A 17168-nucleotide genomic window follows, 5' to 3' on the forward strand; every position below is an offset into this window, starting at 1 on the left:
TAGATTAGGTTAACTGAGGTAAAGACTCCCCCTACCTAGGGGTGACCCCAACCCATGGGCTGGAGTTCTGGACTGGATAAAAAGAAGCATCCATCTTTCTCTGCTTCCTGAATAGGGACACAATGTGACCAGCTGCTGCGGGCTCCTGCTGCTGTGACTTCCCGCCATGATGGACCGCACCTCCCTCCAACTGTGAACACCTTCCTCAAGTTGTTATTGCCAAGCATTTTGTCACAACAACCAGTGAAGAAGTTAATACAGCCAGGAACAGAAATAGAGAGTCTATGGGCCAGGGGGCTCTTGGTTCCCACCCACAGAATGTAAAAGGAGGCTTTGCTCAGGGACCTGGGTTCAGTGTAAGGAGAGGAATCCCAGGCCAGAACCAGCCAGGTCTACTGAGGCCAGAGGCATGTCTGGTTGTGGGAAGGACACAGCCACTCACACCCAGACCATCTCTTCTCTGTAGGAGATGCGTGACACACGGCATCAGACTTCCACCTGTGGGGATCACCCACCACAGGAAACTGACACCAGGGAACCACGGTCCCGTGACCTGTGCTGGCCGGTGCGAATGGGATGGAACCATCTGTCTGCTGCTTCTCTCACCTCACTGTCCACTAGAAAACCTGTCGTTTGTTTGCATCATTATTTTTTTTCTTTTTGCAGCACAAAGAAATGACAGTTCAAGGACAGACGTGACACTCAGTGAGACACCAGTCACTTGGCTCCTGAACTCCCCACATGTGCACACCGAGATGGCAGTGACTACACTTGTCTTCTCAGACCCACTAAAGATAATGTGGGGTCTAAGACTGACTGGCCCACGTGACCCTCGGCATGGAGAGGAAGTCGACAGATCATGGTGGACCATTCCCTTGCTATTGGCACACTCAACATCCCCATTCATTTTTTTTCTTTTTCTACTTTTGCATGTGAGTGTGTGGTCTAGCTGTGTGTAGGTGAGCACATGTATGTGTGTGAGCACACGGAGGCTCCAGGTTGGTGTCAGGAGTCCCCCTTGATCACTAAGGCAAGGTCACCTCGACCCAGAGCTTGCTGACAGGACTAGTCTCGCTACCCAGCTTGCTGGGGTGAATCCCCCCCCGCCCCCGCCCCCCAAAGCTGGAATTATATGTGGACACCATGACCACCCAGCATTTGCATGGGTTCTGTGGATCTGTACTATGTCCTCATATTTGTGCGGCAATCACTTTTATCACGGAGGTATTCCCCTAGGCCCCCCTGCCCATCCCCCGTATTTAGTTTTTAATGGTGTTATTAAAACAATAAACGGAACTGTCATAAATAATTAATGTATCTCATCTTGCTTTCTGAGATACATCCTTTCAGTTTCACTAAACACTAAAGAGCACATGGAGCCGGGAGGAAATAGTTGGGGGAGGGAGAGAAATTGGAGGGGTAGATTTAATAATTTCCTTTAAAAATATTTAAATTAAATTTAAAATTAAAATCCCCTCAAACCAGCAACATCTCCAGGCAGAATGGCAGCTGTGAACACACACACACACACACACACACACACACACACACACACACACACCCTAACTGCTTTCTTTTCTGGGCGCCCCCCTTTCTGCACAGCTCGCCCCCCAGATTAGACCTGCCACTCACTTGCTATTTCCAGCCGCTGTCTAATCTGGCTCCCAGCTGTGCTCACTGCAGACATACCCCCCCCCAACAGCTTCCCCTCAAACTCAGTGTGTGAACACTAAAAATACCTCTGGCACACCCTGCCCCTCACTTCCCACACCGGGGACACGTGTGGCGGCTTGGAGCCCAGCCCGGTACTCCTCACGGTTTCAAACACGATGCTGAGTTCAGGGGACTGATTTGCACACCCTAACAAGTAAGTCACGCTCCCACTGTGTCGTCACATCCCCTCTGTGACAGGAACGTGGTGTGAAAGCTTGTCCACAATCTAGTCATCACTCAGCACAGCGCACCAGAGCACATGAGCTTTACCCACAGTGGCTCAGGACAACTGAAGCTCCCAGTTCCCCTCTGGGGAGGACAGGGGCTTCCTGGAGAGGGATGGGGGGCACTACTCACCGGGGGTCCATCAGCGCCGGGCATTCCTGGGAGACCTGGTTTCCCCAAAGGACCCTAGTACAAACCAGACAGTACGTGAGGAAACACCTTTGATGTTTCCTCCTTCCCTGGCATGTCAGCCCTTCTCCACAGTCCCCCCAAATAATTCAGATATTGTCACTCAGGATGCCTGCTGTGGTCCTTGCTCCCAGCATCCAGTTCTCTGCATTCAAAGAGGCGCCTCCTTCACCAGAATCTTCAGTTTTGCTATGGGAGCACCCCACTCCCAATCTTTCTTCTCCCTTACATCTCCTGAGCAGATGCTGGTTTCCTGGGAGCCTTCTGAAGCTGCTTCTGGCACAGTGCCTTCCTCGGGTCCCCTCCAATGGCACCCGTGGAATCGCTCCCATGGCAGGGCAATCACAGGGCCACTGGACCACCCACTACCCCATGACATTCTCAACAAGGTCCAGGTCTGGCACAGCCTGACTGTCTGCATTTCAACAAGTGCCCCCAGGAGTTGGGTGCCCTCAGAACCACTCTGAAGTGCTTCTTGCTGGTCACGACCTAGACATTTTGCATTTCCTGAAATAACCCATGCCTGGGTTCTATGATGCCATTGGAAGGGCTAATGTCCCAGGACATGGTAAGTGCTAGAAGTCTATGTGCCAAATTTACCAAAACTCAACTAAATAAGATGCCCAATTCAATCTGAATTTCCAATAAATGGCTCATAGTTCATACTCAACAATGTGTGCTGGTTTGGGGATTTCCCCTCTCTCACCCCTTGCTAAAACTGGCACCTCCACACATAGGTGGAGAGTGAGTGGAAGTATGAATCAATTAACAGGAAAGATTTAAGAGCCTCTCTGAGGCTGACATGCTTAGTTCCCAGAGGGCTAAGCTTGGGGGCCTTCGGCAGGGCAAGGTGTACATGCTTGCTAATGAAGGCCAGCAGATCCCCCAGGCCTGGAAGTATGGCCCATGGGCAAGGAAGTCCCTCTGACACACCCAGCTGTCCCACCTACCTTTTCTCCTGGAGGGCCAATGGCACCCTGGGGGCCCGGAAGACCCTAGGGGAAGAAGCAACAGGGGGATGAGGAGACTGACCAGAGGATCCCTCCTCATCCTCCACTATCTTCCCACTGATCACCCCTCATTCCAGGCACCAACTGTGTCGGTGGCAGAGCTGAAGTCTGTCTTCCCAGACACCAGAATCTGTGCCCCACCTGATGCTCCAAGCCACCTTTCCCAGGACACTCACCTGAGCACCAGGATTACCCTGCTGTCCAGGGGGTCCGGGCTCTCCCTGGGGACCCTATAGGAAAACAGAGGTAAAGGCCCTGAGAAGAGGGTCTAGGAATCACACCCCCTTTTGAGGAACCCCATTTTCACTTCTCATCTTCTCCTCCCTCTCTGAACTGTGCAGCAGTGGCCCCCAGAAGTCGGGGTGTGGGAACAGTGTCCAGGAAAAGCAGACTCGCCACTGAAAGTAGGCAGATCCTTACACACCCTTAGGATTAATACTTGACTCTGAAAGGGGGGTGTGGACTCGCACTCACACCCCAACACCCTTCCAGGCAGAAAGTATGCCAGGAGCTGAGCAGGAAATATTCTATTAGTAGAAAAGTGTGCCCTTGAAATAGATATAGAGCTAATAGACCCACTTCCTGCTGGAACTGACTCCGAGCTAGGCTTTGCATAACAAATACCACCTTGAAATCCTGACACCAGAGGCTTCTGACACCAGAGGGCAGCACCGAGCCGTGGGCCAGAGGCTAAGGTGCCCAATCTTCCTGCCCCAATACCCAGCTGATACAGACCTCCACAGCCAAGCATGGACTGTGCCTACAGACCATCACCAAAAGCCAGGTCATGTGACCCATGGGACTCACCACATTTCCTTTCGGGCCGGGCTGGCCATCCATACCAGTTACACCCTGCAGGAGAGTGATAAAGAAAAGAGATGTTTCAGCTCAGAGTGAGCAACCTGACTCCACATGCTTGGACATGGGCCTGAGGTGACTACTGGCAGGACATTCTCCCTGGAAAGGACAGGCTCGACTCTCCATCCCTCACAGCCAAGGCTACAGACCCTTCCCCATAGGTTAGCTGAGCCGTCGGGCCCAAGCACCCTCATATGAGCAGATCCTGAACTCTAGAAAAATCTTTCAGAGCAGCTGAAGAGGTAGAGCCAGTCTGACCCACAGAAACAGAGCCCCAAGAGCCTCGCCTGCTTCCAGAACTCCCAACAGAGCTTCTGGAAGGTCTCTGAAGCAGAGGGACAATGTGGCATCCTGAGGCATTGCTTATGACCACGCACGCACGCACGCACGCACGCAAGCACGCACGCACGCTGTGTGCCAGAAAGGGAGGTGGGAAAGTCTAGAAGAGCTGCAAGGCTGGCTACCTCAACCCTACCTAGCCATTTTCTGGTTCATCATGTATGAATGACCCACAGCCCCTCATACCTACAGCCTCACACCATGGTCAGCATGGCCTCGCGGCCACAGTACCACTGGCTAGGTCAGAGGGGTTTTGGCGCCACAATGTGGACACATATGCCAAGAGGTGACAGAACTTACCGGAGGTCCTGGAGGGCCAGGAGGCCCTTTTGGCCCAAGCAAACCACGAGGTCCCTGCAAGAAGAAGGGACAAGGAAAAGTGAACCCCAGCTGGAGGACTGCCCTGCCTGTGTGCTCTGCTTCTCACCCTGCACAGACCATGTCCAGTACTCTACACCCGAGCTTTGCTGGTGAATCCAGAAGCCTGAAAGAGACGCCATTGTGCCCCACTGATCCCATCCTCCTCTCGACCTGGACACTGGGAATCAGAATCAGGGGCTTCCTGAAATAGAGGGGCTCAGCTAGGCATCAGGAATGTCCTCAGTGAAGGGGTCTTTCTCATCCACCTGCCCCTGACCTCAGGGAGGTGAGCAAAAAATCTCTCCACAGAAAACTCATGAAATTACATTGCTCTGCTGGATCCATTGTTTATGATTGAGTTTTTCTTCAGTCTCTCTCCCCAGTGACACACAATGCTGTCATTTCTGGGGTTACAGAGGTCAAGGGATCAGGGAACAGGGTCAGAAGACAAAAGGTCTGCGAGGAACTTCAGGGCCTTGTTGGGGACAGCTGCTCGGGAGAGCCACAATGCCTCTCCTGGGCACTGAAGGGTTGTGCACAACCCTACACAGAGGGCCTGGTCTGAGGCACCACCCATGTCTGAGGTGGATACGGGGCTGTAGGAGAACCGTCCACCTTGGGATTATAGGCTTCACCCAAGGCACTTGGATCTCAAGTGCCCTTGATTTTGACAGAACCTTTTTAGATGGAAAAACACAAACAGCCTTTCCTCACATTCTCGGCATCCTAAATGCTTCCTTCATTATTTTAATACTTAAGTCTTACTAATGTTTTTGAGATGCTAATAACCCAGAAGGCACTGCTTAGATGTGTGTGCTAAGGAGAGCAGCGCTGATGGATCCTCCTCAGCGGCCAATCAGACATCTAGGGTATCATTTCATACCAAATGAACCTGAGCATGCTGATCCCGCGCTCTGCCCTGCGCGGCGTTTATGGCAGAGCTCATCAATTAGCTTCACCAGATGCAAACGGCCGCCTGACTTGGATAATGAAGGTAGGTTTCTGAGCATCAGTAAATGAAAGGTAATTAATGTCCTTTCACCCTTGTGGAAATCTGCTTCAAGCCTAAATACAAGTTGGCTGCCTGAAGGGAGCTTTTCCTGCGGTGGGTCAGGCACCATCCTGGAGGGTGCAGTAGCCAGACCTGGGGCAAGCTTAGGCCTATTCAGTCCCCTTGACTGTCCCAGCACCCACTATATGGATGCTGACTGGACACCTGCCATGGCATCCCGGATACCTATCATGATGTCCTAGATGCCCGGCAGGTGACTAAGGTACCTGATATGATTCTTGCAGAACATCCACCATATTGTGCCTTCCTGTCTACTCTGACACATGAAGATGCCCACCACAGAACTTATGAATGTCCTCCGTGCTGCACTTGGGTACCTGGCATAATTCCCCTGGAACTATGATGCCCCTGGGCATTTTCTAAAGCTCTCCAGGGCCCAGCTTCCTCCTGTAAAAAGGGTCAGTGTACATTCCCTAGAGTTGCCCAGCCCCTAGCGTCCTCCTTCGTTTCTTTCCTGGGCAAATGTCACCTGCCTCCTTCCTCAGAGCAAGCTCTCTAATCTACTCCACACCCATCAATTCGTGACTGTGCAGCTGAGGCCCGGAGTCCCACCCATCAGCGACTTACAGGCTCCCCGGGCAGCCCCCTGGGCCCAACTTCTCCATCGTCGCCCTGTGGAGGAGAAAGAAGAGGATGTTTAGGGACACACTATGAGGCCTGGATACCCAGAGGCCATCCCCTAGTACCGCACAGCAGGGTTCTGCCTGCTCTGCTCAGGATATGCTGCCTTGCTAATGCTGCTCCCGTAGGAGAGGCTCCTGTCCTCACTCTGGAGCTGCAAGGGTAAGGGTGCAGGTACTGCAGGGGAACAGTGAGGCTTGGAAGCAGGCCCTGCAGCCCTCCAGCAAAGGCAGCTAGGCAGAACACTTATGGAGTTCAAGGCCTTGGCCACCCTCATGAGTAACAAACTGAGGAACAGGGGCATCAGAGGAGGGACAGAGGAGCTCCGGACAGACTGCCCTGAGCTCAGGGTCCACCAGGGTCCAAAGCAGCAAACTCAGAAGAGCCTTTTCCTCCTGATTCAATATGGGATGTTTGCCCTGGTTCCACTGGGTCACACCCATGGATGCATAGCCAGGACATGTCTCCCTATCACACAGCTTGGCTCTCCTGCCTTCCTCACACACAAAGACATACATGCTCACATACAGCCTGCCTGCACACATGCTCATGTGTGCCTACATTCAATACATCTACTCATAGAGACATAACTGTGCAGCCACACACATAACATACATACATACCTATATCTCTATCTATCTATCTATCTATATTTGCACACACCTAGGAGTACACTTTTGCACATACAAAACACAGTGCACATGTGCACACGAAACATAGATGAGCATATAAATGCATGCTAGAACCCACACCAGCATTTCCTAAATCAAGAGGGTGGGCATCCAAAAGTATTCCTCTCCTTCCTCAGCTTACAGCTGATTAGGCCAAGGCCCAGACAGGGGAAACTCCCTGGCAAAGTCTGAAATCTGGAGAGGACAGTGCTTCTCTCCCACTTTCCTGGGGTTCTTGAGCTTCCCAACAACGGTGCGAGGAGCCCGTAGATCCTGTCACGCATTCTCTGCCATGTGCCTCTGTGCTGTGGCCTGAGTATGAGCTTAGCCTCCAGCCCCTCGAAGATGCTTGGGGAGGACAATGAGGAGCCCTCTGGGTACAGGAGCCCAACTCCAGCCCTTCCCTCCCTCTTCTGTTCCTATATTCAGTTGCTTTGCCCTTCCCTACCTCTGGGCCAGAGATAATGACTTCCTTGTTGTCGTCGTCCCGTCCCCCCCACTGTCCTCAAGCCCTTGCTTCTCCATCTGACACCTCATTTAGATGAGATCAGCAGAGATGCAGAGCTCATTAAGCCCCTGGCATCTCCCCTCCACAGGATCCAGGACACCTGCCTCCTACAGTTAGAAGCTCTGCTTCTGAGACCCATGACAGTTTGACCCTCATTGGCAAGAAGGATAAGGTAAAATGAATGCTTGTGCCTTGCTTCAGTCTCGGGAGCACACAGCCACCCCCCTGGGCCAACATGCATGCTTCCTTTCCCCAGCACCCTCGCCGACCCTGCCAGGCCCACACTTACAGAAAGAAGGATGCTGAGATACATACCCTTTCTCCATCATCTCCTGGGAGTCCGGGCGGGCCAGAAGGACCAGGGTCACCCTAGTAAGTCAACCAGGATCAGTGTTAACCATTGTACAGCAGGTTGTTTACAACTGTCCCAAGCCCCTTTCTCTGTCCCCTGAAGTCTGACCCTGACTACCCCCAGTTTTGCAGGCTAGTTCCCTTGGGAGGAGGATATATGTGGTCAGTCCAGAGGCTGGCCACAGAACCTTGCACCCAAACTTCTAAGCTTTGTGGCAGCAGAATCACCAGACTGAACACCTAGCAGGGTTATCGGGAGACACAGACATCCAGGCACATGGTGCACTCAGTGTAAGGGAGGGTACCACAGAAAGGTACCACCCTGGACCAAGAATCCTTGAGGGTCAGGGCTAACTTACCTCACAAAAACCTGCAGTTCCAGGTCTTGCCTGTAGCAGGCGCTCAATGTGTGCTCTCATCAGTAGGTCAAAGGACTGCACACCCACCTCCTACCCCCAAAGACCGCCACTGGTGGCTGTGAGTTTGCCCATGTATGTGAAAGATTGTATTGTTGCATCCCTATGTACATGTATGTATATGCATGTATATATATCCATGCCTGCCTGTATGTATGTGTGTGACTGGATAAGTATGAATGTCTGTGCCCATGTGTACTTGTTTACATACTTGTGTGCTCCTATGTAAATACATGTATATGCACATGGGTGTCTATATGCCTGTGTCTGTGTGTGTATGTGCTTGTGTGCATATATATCTGGGTTCTATCTGATTACATTTACATATGTCTCCATGTTTGTATATGTCTATACACGTGTGTGCGCTTGTGAATATGTGTTTATGTGTATGCATGTGTGTGGCTAAGAATGTGTGTATATGCATATGTGTGTGGATGAATATGTCTCCCTGTGCCTTTGTGCGTATGCCTATGAAGGTATCTGTGTACATGTGTGTAACACATACACATGTACCTGGATGTCCCAAACAATGCTAAAACTGACCAATAAAGTCACTTCAAGGTAAAGCAGGTCAGAGAGGATCCACTCCCAGCTGGGGTGAGTAAGGTGGGCAGGCACCATGGTGGCCAACTCCAGCCCTCCTTAGCAGCAGGCTCTCGATACTGCCCCACCACCCCAGGGCCACAGCCTTAGTGTCCGGACTCTGCAGTTTGCATACCGTAACTGCTTGGATTCCCCAAGCCTCCCTTAGTTAGAAAGTGGGCTCCAGAAGGCTCTAAAACTAGTTCTAAGACACGTATTCTCTCACTTCCCTGTTCCCCATGATGCCCTGGGGTGAGGCACCTGCTGGGCTTGGTCATAAACTGCAGTAGGAAATCCAACTTCTCTGGGCTAGATCTACTTCAACAGGGACTTCATTCGGGGGTCAGTTCCATGAGCAGTCACAGTGCTTTACATGGGGACACCGTGAAATGGGGGAACCTGGCCCCATGTAAGGAACCTGAGCCTGTTGGAAGGAAAAGACCCTCCCGAATCCCACAGCAAATACTCACCCTGTGGCCCTTCTCTCCTGGCAACCCAGCCAGGCCATCAAAGCCACGGTCACCCTGCAAGGACAAGAGAGCTGCATCAAACACCCTCAGACAGCAGGACCTAGTAGTGGCACCCTTAACTCGGCACCCTGGACCCAGCGTCCTCTCATGGCCCCTGCACAGGGCTCCTGCCTCAGGCCACTGTGGAGTCTGCACATGCCACCTCCTCTCTCCCAGTGAGGCAGAGGTTGGGAAGGGAGGGGCAGTGCCGTCCCCATGCCAAGGCCAGGGCATCCTTGGGAATGTAGACATGCGGTCCATCAAAGGCTACTGCTGAGTCAGCCTGTGTTCATTTGCTCTGAGTCGCCCCCTGCTGGAGCGGCCCCATCTGTCCTGATGGCTGCAGCCTTGTGTCACACACCGATGCTCACACTCACTGGTGAAGGCCCCAGCATCTTCACCTGCAGGGACCCTGGCTCCTGCCCCCCAGCCTCACGGAGCCCAGGATCAGCATCCCATCTGGTGGGTGTGTAAGTCAGGTAGGATGAAACCGAGAATAGGGTTTTCATGACTTTGTAGTTAAAAGGTCATCAACTACTTGACAGAACGGTAAGATTCTCCTCCTCCTGTCATCCACGGGGCCGTCAGTGTTCATTAACTCGGGCCTCACCGGAAGCATCCAGGACTTTGGAACCAGGGGACACAACACAGATGTACGGAACAGTGAGAGCTCCTGGTGACCCAGGCAGGATCATGGGGAAAGGGGTGAACCCAGGATCCACAGCATCCGGAGGAAAAACAGCTGTCACGTGTCTATACAAAGGCTATGCATGCACAGGAGCCCCTGCTCACCCACAGGTGTGTCTACCCACCCCACAAGGCCCAGGTCCTGACTTCCTAAGGCAGTGCAAGAAGACTCTTGTCCCATAGACTTGGGAGCATCGGGATAATCCCAAGGGTGTGGCCTGCTTACCCGCACACTCCCAAGGGGCTCTCTCACAACTGGAGCCACCCCACCTCACTCACTGCCCATATGAAGAGGACACCTGCCCCTTTAAAGAGATTGACTCTCGCCTACGTAATTCACTTGTCAATCTGTCTCCACAACACACCCCGGAAAGACTCATCCAAGTGAGTCAGCACTCCCCATAGTCACGCTCGTCAGACATGATGGTTTATGTCATCAACATAATGTCGGGGATGACGGTGAATGTGGTCCCCTGACATGAGGAGGCATGGGCGACAGCCTACCTTGGGGCCTGTTTGTCCAGGCATGCCTCTAGCTCCATCACTCCCAGCACGGCCCTAGAACAGAGAAGACAAGCCATCCATATGGAAGAAGAAGCATCCCGCCACATCCTCTGGGAGCAGCTTCCCAGCAAGCCACACTGAGGGAGGAGATCATGGAAAGCACTCCCACCAAGGGCACTTGTGTGGTGTCATCAGACTGGACAGGGGTGACCTCCAGATCCGAGGTCATGCCATACCATAACCACTGGCCAACAAATAAGAATGTGGTGCTTGTCTCATTAGGACTTGCCCAGGAGCCTGACACTGCCTGTCCTAGAGGCTTGGGGAAGGTGATGGGATTTGGGGGCCCAGGACGGGGAGCTTGCTTTTGTGGCTCCAGTGACATGCTGATGACCATAGGAAGCTCAGCTCTTTGTTACTACTGGGAAGGAAATTAAAGACCAAAGATTCCTGGGAATAATAAAGGCCTCTCTAGGTCCATCTGAGTATGAGAGCGGACCAGAGGATGTGTGTCCCACTCAGACCACACAGCGACCTAGAGGCAGGGTCTGCATGGTCACCCATCTTGTCAGCTCTCACACTTGCTTCCCAGACATGAAAAATATTCGAAAGCAAGCCCCGGGGTGCCTGGTTGATTGCCATGGACTGAAGGCCAAGCCTGGACCTTCAGAGTCTGCTATAAAGGCTACAGTCACCACCGGGAGAGGCACAAGGGAACAGGGGCTCCCTGCCAAGCCCCTGCTCACTCGGGAGGCACACCCGCCTCTTCTTTCCCGTCTCCTGTAAATGACTGATCATGGCTGGGGGTGTGGCCTGTGGGCTCATGGTCAGGCTCGGAGGCCATGCGGACAGTGGTAGCTTTGGTCTCTATATGAAACACGTGAGAAGGTCTGTTTGTAGGAACAGGACGGGTTAATTAAGACTTTTCTAGCCTTCCCGGAGTGTGGTCATCACTTTTAAGTAGTGTGGCATCTTGTAGCAGCTGTGTTCCTGAGGAGACCAGCTGGATCCATGCAAGAGGACACCATTCTCAACAGGAAATCCCAGGAGCCTAGAGGGCTGAAGGAAGGCCTGAGCGGGAGCTGAGGAAGCCATTTCTAGAGAGGAGGCACGAGGTGTCCCCAAAGACAAGGCCTATTATCAACCATCAACAATGTGGATCCAACTGCTGTGACCTGTCTGGGAGATGGCTGTAGAGACAGGTGAACCACCTCACCCCTGGACACAGCATTTGTTTTGAAGCAGCAGCTCAGCGACAGCTTTGGATGTGGACATGGGACAATGAGGCCCTGAAGGGGACAGTCTACCTCCGGTCTGGGCACAGATGCTGTCCCCATGCTCATAGCCCCTAGCACTTACCCGTCTTCCAGGCTTCCCTGTTGGTCCAGGTGGACCTTGCACGCCTCTCGGACCCTGCCAGAAATCAGAGGACAAAGCATCAGGGCATGTCCCTCTTCTAAGGAAAGAGAATATTCATCTCCATGCCTGTCAACCTAGCCTAAGGCTTTGCTGTCCCAGTTGCCCCCATGTGGGCATCTCGGGGACAAGACACAGAGCTCCTGCATTAAGTGAGGGCTATTGACAGATAGCACAGAGAGCTTGTGCTATGGTATCAAAGGACAATTCTTCCTGATTTTGTTGAGTTGTGTCACCCCAGCAACCAGGAGCCACCCTCCTGAGAGCAAAGCAGAGATAGGTTTACACGTACCTGAGGTCCCATGTCTCCTGGCTCACCCTTCAAGCCTCCGCTCCCAGGGGGACCCTAAGGAGACAGAATCGGATTAGTGTGTCCTCAGACAAGTGACACGGGACACAGCAAGGCTGCCCTGGGTGGATACTGTGTGTGGAGCAGGCGGGGAGCCCCTCATCACGAGGCTGGCCTGCCTACTGTGACAAAGGGAAAAGCATGATGTCTGGGAGGCAGGGGGACCTGTAGCTGCCACAGTCTCCTCCTGGTTCTTCATAGAGCCCCAGGAGACGGAGCTCACAGAGCCCATGAAGTCCAGAGAGGACAAGCTGGCCTGCGGTTTGTGACAGCCCCCAGCTTGGGGCACAGCGCACCACATAGCCTATGGTCCAGCTCAAGATAAGACCTCCTGGGAGACTGGCCTCACTCCTGGGTGCAGGGTACTGAGCCCAGACCTAGGGTGGGAGGCAGCATATGGCAAAGTCAGCCAGGGGACCAATGGTGTAAGAATTCCGTGTCTTTGAGTTGGGCATTCAGTTCAGTGGTAAAGCGCTTGCCTAGCAAGTGCAAGGCTCTGGGTTCAGTCCTCGGCTCTGGAGGGCAGGGAGGTGGCTGTGTCCTTGTAAGGGTCTACTCCCAGTCCCCAGAGCATGTATTTGACACTTGGATGACAGCTGAGTGTCCCTGGATACATGACATTCATGCTGTAATGTGATGCCCCAGAGGAGAGCCAAACTGAATTACCTAGACCAGTTAGGGAAAGGCTTCAAGCTTTGTGGTTTGCGCCCCCCCTCCCCCCACCCCACCGCCACCCCACACACTGGGGTTACCTTTGACCCTGGGACAGACTGTAAGGAAGAAGACCCCAGAAAGACAGAAAAGCTGATTCCTCATGAGCCAAAGGTACAGCCAGCCTAGCTGTATGGACTCAGCCTCTGAGAACATCTCCAGGCCTCTAGCACAGCAGCCCCTCCCCCACCCTGTGATAGAGAAGGTAGCCTAGAGTGTGTGCTTTACAGGGAGAGCTTGGAGCTCAAGGGTAGAGGTGGGGAGGGAGTACCCCCATCCTCCCACCAGGCTTAAACTGAGGACTATTTCCCAGGAGCCCCCCAACACTTCAAGTGACCGTGAACATAGCCATCCCCCTGACGTGTGCTCCCACAACGGGATGGAACAGCTCCAAGAGGCCACCTGTCTGAGCTGGCTCCCAACTGGGCACAAAGGTGCTGGGCAGAGGGCCATCCAGTGTTCTCCACCAACTGGGCCCAGACCTGCCAATCACTCACCATGGGGCCGGGTCTCCCGGTAAGACCCATTGGACCAGCTGGTCCCCTCAGCGCCAACTGCAAAGGAAAAGGAGCGAGATGAGAAAAGGGCTATGGGTGGACCTGGCCTGGGGTTCTGGCTCCTGACCTGTGACACGTGGCCTGGGGGGAAAGGGGCCTGGGACAGGAAAGACTGGAGGTTCACAGAGGTCTCACCCACTCAATTCTGGGAATCAGGGCACAGAGGTAGAGGTCAGTGCAACCCGCTGCCCCACTGTGGGCAGGGTCCCCAGTGCCTTCCTCTCTTCCAGCCCTGTTGGAGAGGCCCTACTTGTGGACTGCCCTTGTACCAAATCTGAAATGTAGCCTTCCTTCCTGGGCTGGGCTGAGGCGTATATTTTCCCTGTGGATTTGGACTGTTTCATTTCCTGAGAGAGGCACTAGGTACTCTCCAGCAATGAAGGAGGGGTGTGTGTGTGCGTGCACGTGCACGTGCGTGCGTGCGTGCGTGCGTGCGTGCGTGTGTGTGTGTGTGTGTGTGTGTGTGTGTGTGTGGTGCACGGGAGAGCCTGTGGGCCCTGGGCTCCTGCTCACACACTACCCCTCAACTTGGTGTAACTCCTGCAAGCCGCCACACGGGCTCAACGTGTCTGCCCCAAGAACTGCTCTGTTGCAGGATTCCAACCCCCTCCACAGTGCCATCTTAAGTTTGGAAGATTATTTTGCATTTTAAAACTACCCGGAGGCTAGGGAGGTGGCAAACTGCTTGCTATGCAAACATGAGCATCTGAGTTAGGATTCCCAGCACACATGTAGAAGGCCAGATGTGCCAGTACCTGTCTCTGTTTCCAGTGCTGGAAGGCAAAACAGCTGGATTCCTGGGGCTCACTGGCCAGCCAGCCTACACAAATCAGTGAGCTCCAGCTTCAGTGAGAGACCTTGTCTCAAAACAAAGATAGATACCAATAGAGGAAAATACCTGACATTCATCTCAGGCCTCCACACACATGTGCAAATATACCCATACACATAATAATAAAAATATACAATATTAAATGTTTTTAAATTTACAAATAAAAATAAACAATACTAAAAATATTTTTAAAAATCAGGGCTGGAGAGATGGCTCAGGGGTTAAGAACACTTCTTTCAGAGGACCCAAGGTCAATTTTCCTCACCCACATGGTGGCTCACAACCATCTGATGCCTCTTCTGGCCTCCATGGGCACCAGGCACGCACATGCAAGCAAAACACTCACAGAAAATAAAAATAAATCTTAAAAAAAAAAAAAATCATTCAAGCCCTCTCTCAGTTGGCTTTGATAAAATGCACACAGATGAAGAGGCCAGCCAGGCAGGCACATGTCAACAAACCTAATCCCAAGGACAGCCTCATCCGATTTGGCTTTATCACTGGCTACTCTGTTCCATGGCAACCACACAATACTGAAACTGTCCTTCAGGTACCCAGTGCACTCTGGCCACTAATGTCTCCTCTGCACTTCACAGAGTGGCATTGCCATTTCCCAAACAAGGAGTTCTATGCTGGCCTCATCCACACTTCACCAGCGGACCACCCACCTGCCCACCCCACCGGGTAGCATCAGGCCAGTCACAGGCAATCAGCCATCTGGAGCCACATTCTTAGTGACGCCATCTACTGATGTGCTCACTCGGGACCGAAGGGACCCTGGACCCAGACCTAGTGACCCTGGGCTCAGTGTGAGACCCTGGACACAATGCAAGAGCCTCGGGGGTCCATGAAAGATTCTGGGCCCAGAGTGAGGGACCCCGGGTCCACAAGCTCTTGCCTGGGGTGTGTCCCTGCACTCAACCCCAACCCCTGCCCTGGGAGACTGAGTCAACCACCTAGCACCTAGCACCCCCACCTGTAGCCCCAAGTGCAAGGCCTGGCCCAGAGGTGAATGTCTGCACACGGCAGAAGAGGGGTTCACTGGGTCAGACAAGCTGCAGAGGTCCAGAGGCCTCTCACCCCTCTCCTTGGACAGGGCACCCTGAAAACTTTCCTTAAGCTCCCTACATTCTCCAGCTGTACATGGAAGACCCAACCCTCCCTATGCTCCTGACCAGGCAAACTGTGAGTCAATCATGCAGCCACCGGGGCCAGGCTCCACCACACAGAACCCAGGCGTCCACATTACTTACCCTGGCTTGCTGGAGGATAGCCTGGGCCTGGGACTCCTGGGCAGAGACCATGGGGCCCTTAGAACCAGCATCACCACCACCTCCAAACCGGAACTGCGAGAGCAAGGTGAAGGGTCACTAGGGATGGAACATGGCACCCACCCTGATCCCAGCATGAGGTGGGTCTCATGGACCTTAAGTAAAGCAGAAACTCCCAGTCCCAGAACCTCTAGGCACACAGCCCTCCTGAAAGCCTGGACATCTGACTCCTGGCCTGTGCCCACAGATGACTTTGAGCCTTCTTCGCTTTGCAGCCTGAGGGACCACAGACCCTCATCTCGGCAAAGGGTAGCCAGGGGTCAGAGAAATAGGACAAGGTCCAAGGGACCTGCAAGGGACACCATGGTTCCATGTGGGGTCTCCCTCAGTGTGACTCGGGGGTAAGTGCAGTTGGTGCTCTTGCTCTGAGGCCTTAGGAAGAGAACATGGGCACCAGATGGCATTTTCTTTAACATCTGCCCTCGGGAGGGGAATCTGCCAACTTCCCATCCTCCTCCATACCAGTCGTCCCAGGAGCACTGGACTTAACTAGTGCTGGGAACATAGTCCCAAGAGCACAGTGCTGAGGGCACGGACCTGGGAACACAGTGATGAGGGCACAGTGCTGAACACAGTCCTTGGACACAGTACTGAACACAGTCCTGGGACACAGTACTGAACACAGTCCTGGGACCCAGTACTGAACACAGTCCTGAGGACACAGCACTGAACACAGTCCTGGGACCCAGTACTGAACACAGTCCTGAGGACACAGTGCTGAACACAGTCCTGGGACACAGTGCTGAACACAGTCCTGAGGACACAGTGCTGAACACAGTCCTGAGGACACAGTGCTGAACACAGTCCTGAGGACAAAGTGTTGACTAGAGTGCTGAGGACACAGTACTGAACACAGTCCTGGGACACAGTGCTGAACACAGTCCTGGGACACAGTGCTGAACACAGTCCTGGGACACAGTGCTGAACACAGTCCTGGGACACAGTGCTGAACACAGTCCTGGGACACAGTGCTGAACACAGTCCTGGGACACAGTGCTGAACATAGTCCTAAGGACAAAGTGTTGACTAGAGTGCTGAGGACACAATGCTCAGGCACAGAGAAGGAGATGAGGGGAAGGAAAATAGTTAAGAACACGGTGGCTAAGGGGCTGGTCCAGTCCTTCCTATGTCTGCTTCTAACTCCTTTTCTTCCCACGTTTGTTAGGCCTGACCTACCTAGAACCCTCCATCCTGCGGGCACTTCTTCAAGGGCCCAGTTGTTCTCCAGAGGATGGACAGGAGTCCAGGGCATGTGCCCCTCCCCTCATGGTCTCCTGTAACTGCAGAGACCCCAATGCCAGCAGCAGAGTCTATCCAGTATCACAGAGAGTCTTGCAGCAGGTTTCCCCAGGAGTCT

General features: G+C 53.2%; 1 protein-coding gene across 2 annotated transcripts in view; it reads right to left on the reverse strand.

Moving 5' to 3' along the window:
- The window catches only part of Col5a1 (collagen type V alpha 1 chain), a 154004-nt gene that overhangs the window by 61992 nt on the left and 74844 nt on the right, over positions 1 to 17168 (reverse strand). For both annotated transcript variants that reach the window (XM_028883365.2, XM_028883364.2), the window contains exons 13-25: positions 15734 to 15826; positions 13589 to 13645; positions 12324 to 12377; positions 11975 to 12028; positions 10616 to 10669; positions 9386 to 9439; positions 7882 to 7935; positions 6334 to 6378; positions 4635 to 4688; positions 3945 to 3989; positions 3314 to 3367; positions 3078 to 3122; positions 2071 to 2124 (exon numbers count right to left, since the gene is read on the reverse strand). In XM_028883365.2, the coding sequence (XP_028739198.1) occupies positions 2071 to 2124; positions 3078 to 3122; positions 3314 to 3367; positions 3945 to 3989; positions 4635 to 4688; positions 6334 to 6378; positions 7882 to 7935; positions 9386 to 9439; positions 10616 to 10669; positions 11975 to 12028; positions 12324 to 12377; positions 13589 to 13645; positions 15734 to 15826 (717 nt within the window). The remainder of the gene's footprint in view (positions 1 to 2070; positions 2125 to 3077; positions 3123 to 3313; positions 3368 to 3944; positions 3990 to 4634; positions 4689 to 6333; positions 6379 to 7881; positions 7936 to 9385; positions 9440 to 10615; positions 10670 to 11974; positions 12029 to 12323; positions 12378 to 13588; positions 13646 to 15733; positions 15827 to 17168) is intronic.

This window comes from Peromyscus leucopus, chromosome 4 (genome assembly GCF_004664715.2).
Source record: "Peromyscus leucopus breed LL Stock chromosome 4, UCI_PerLeu_2.1, whole genome shotgun sequence".
Lineage (NCBI taxonomy): Eukaryota > Metazoa > Chordata > Mammalia > Rodentia > Cricetidae > Peromyscus > Peromyscus leucopus.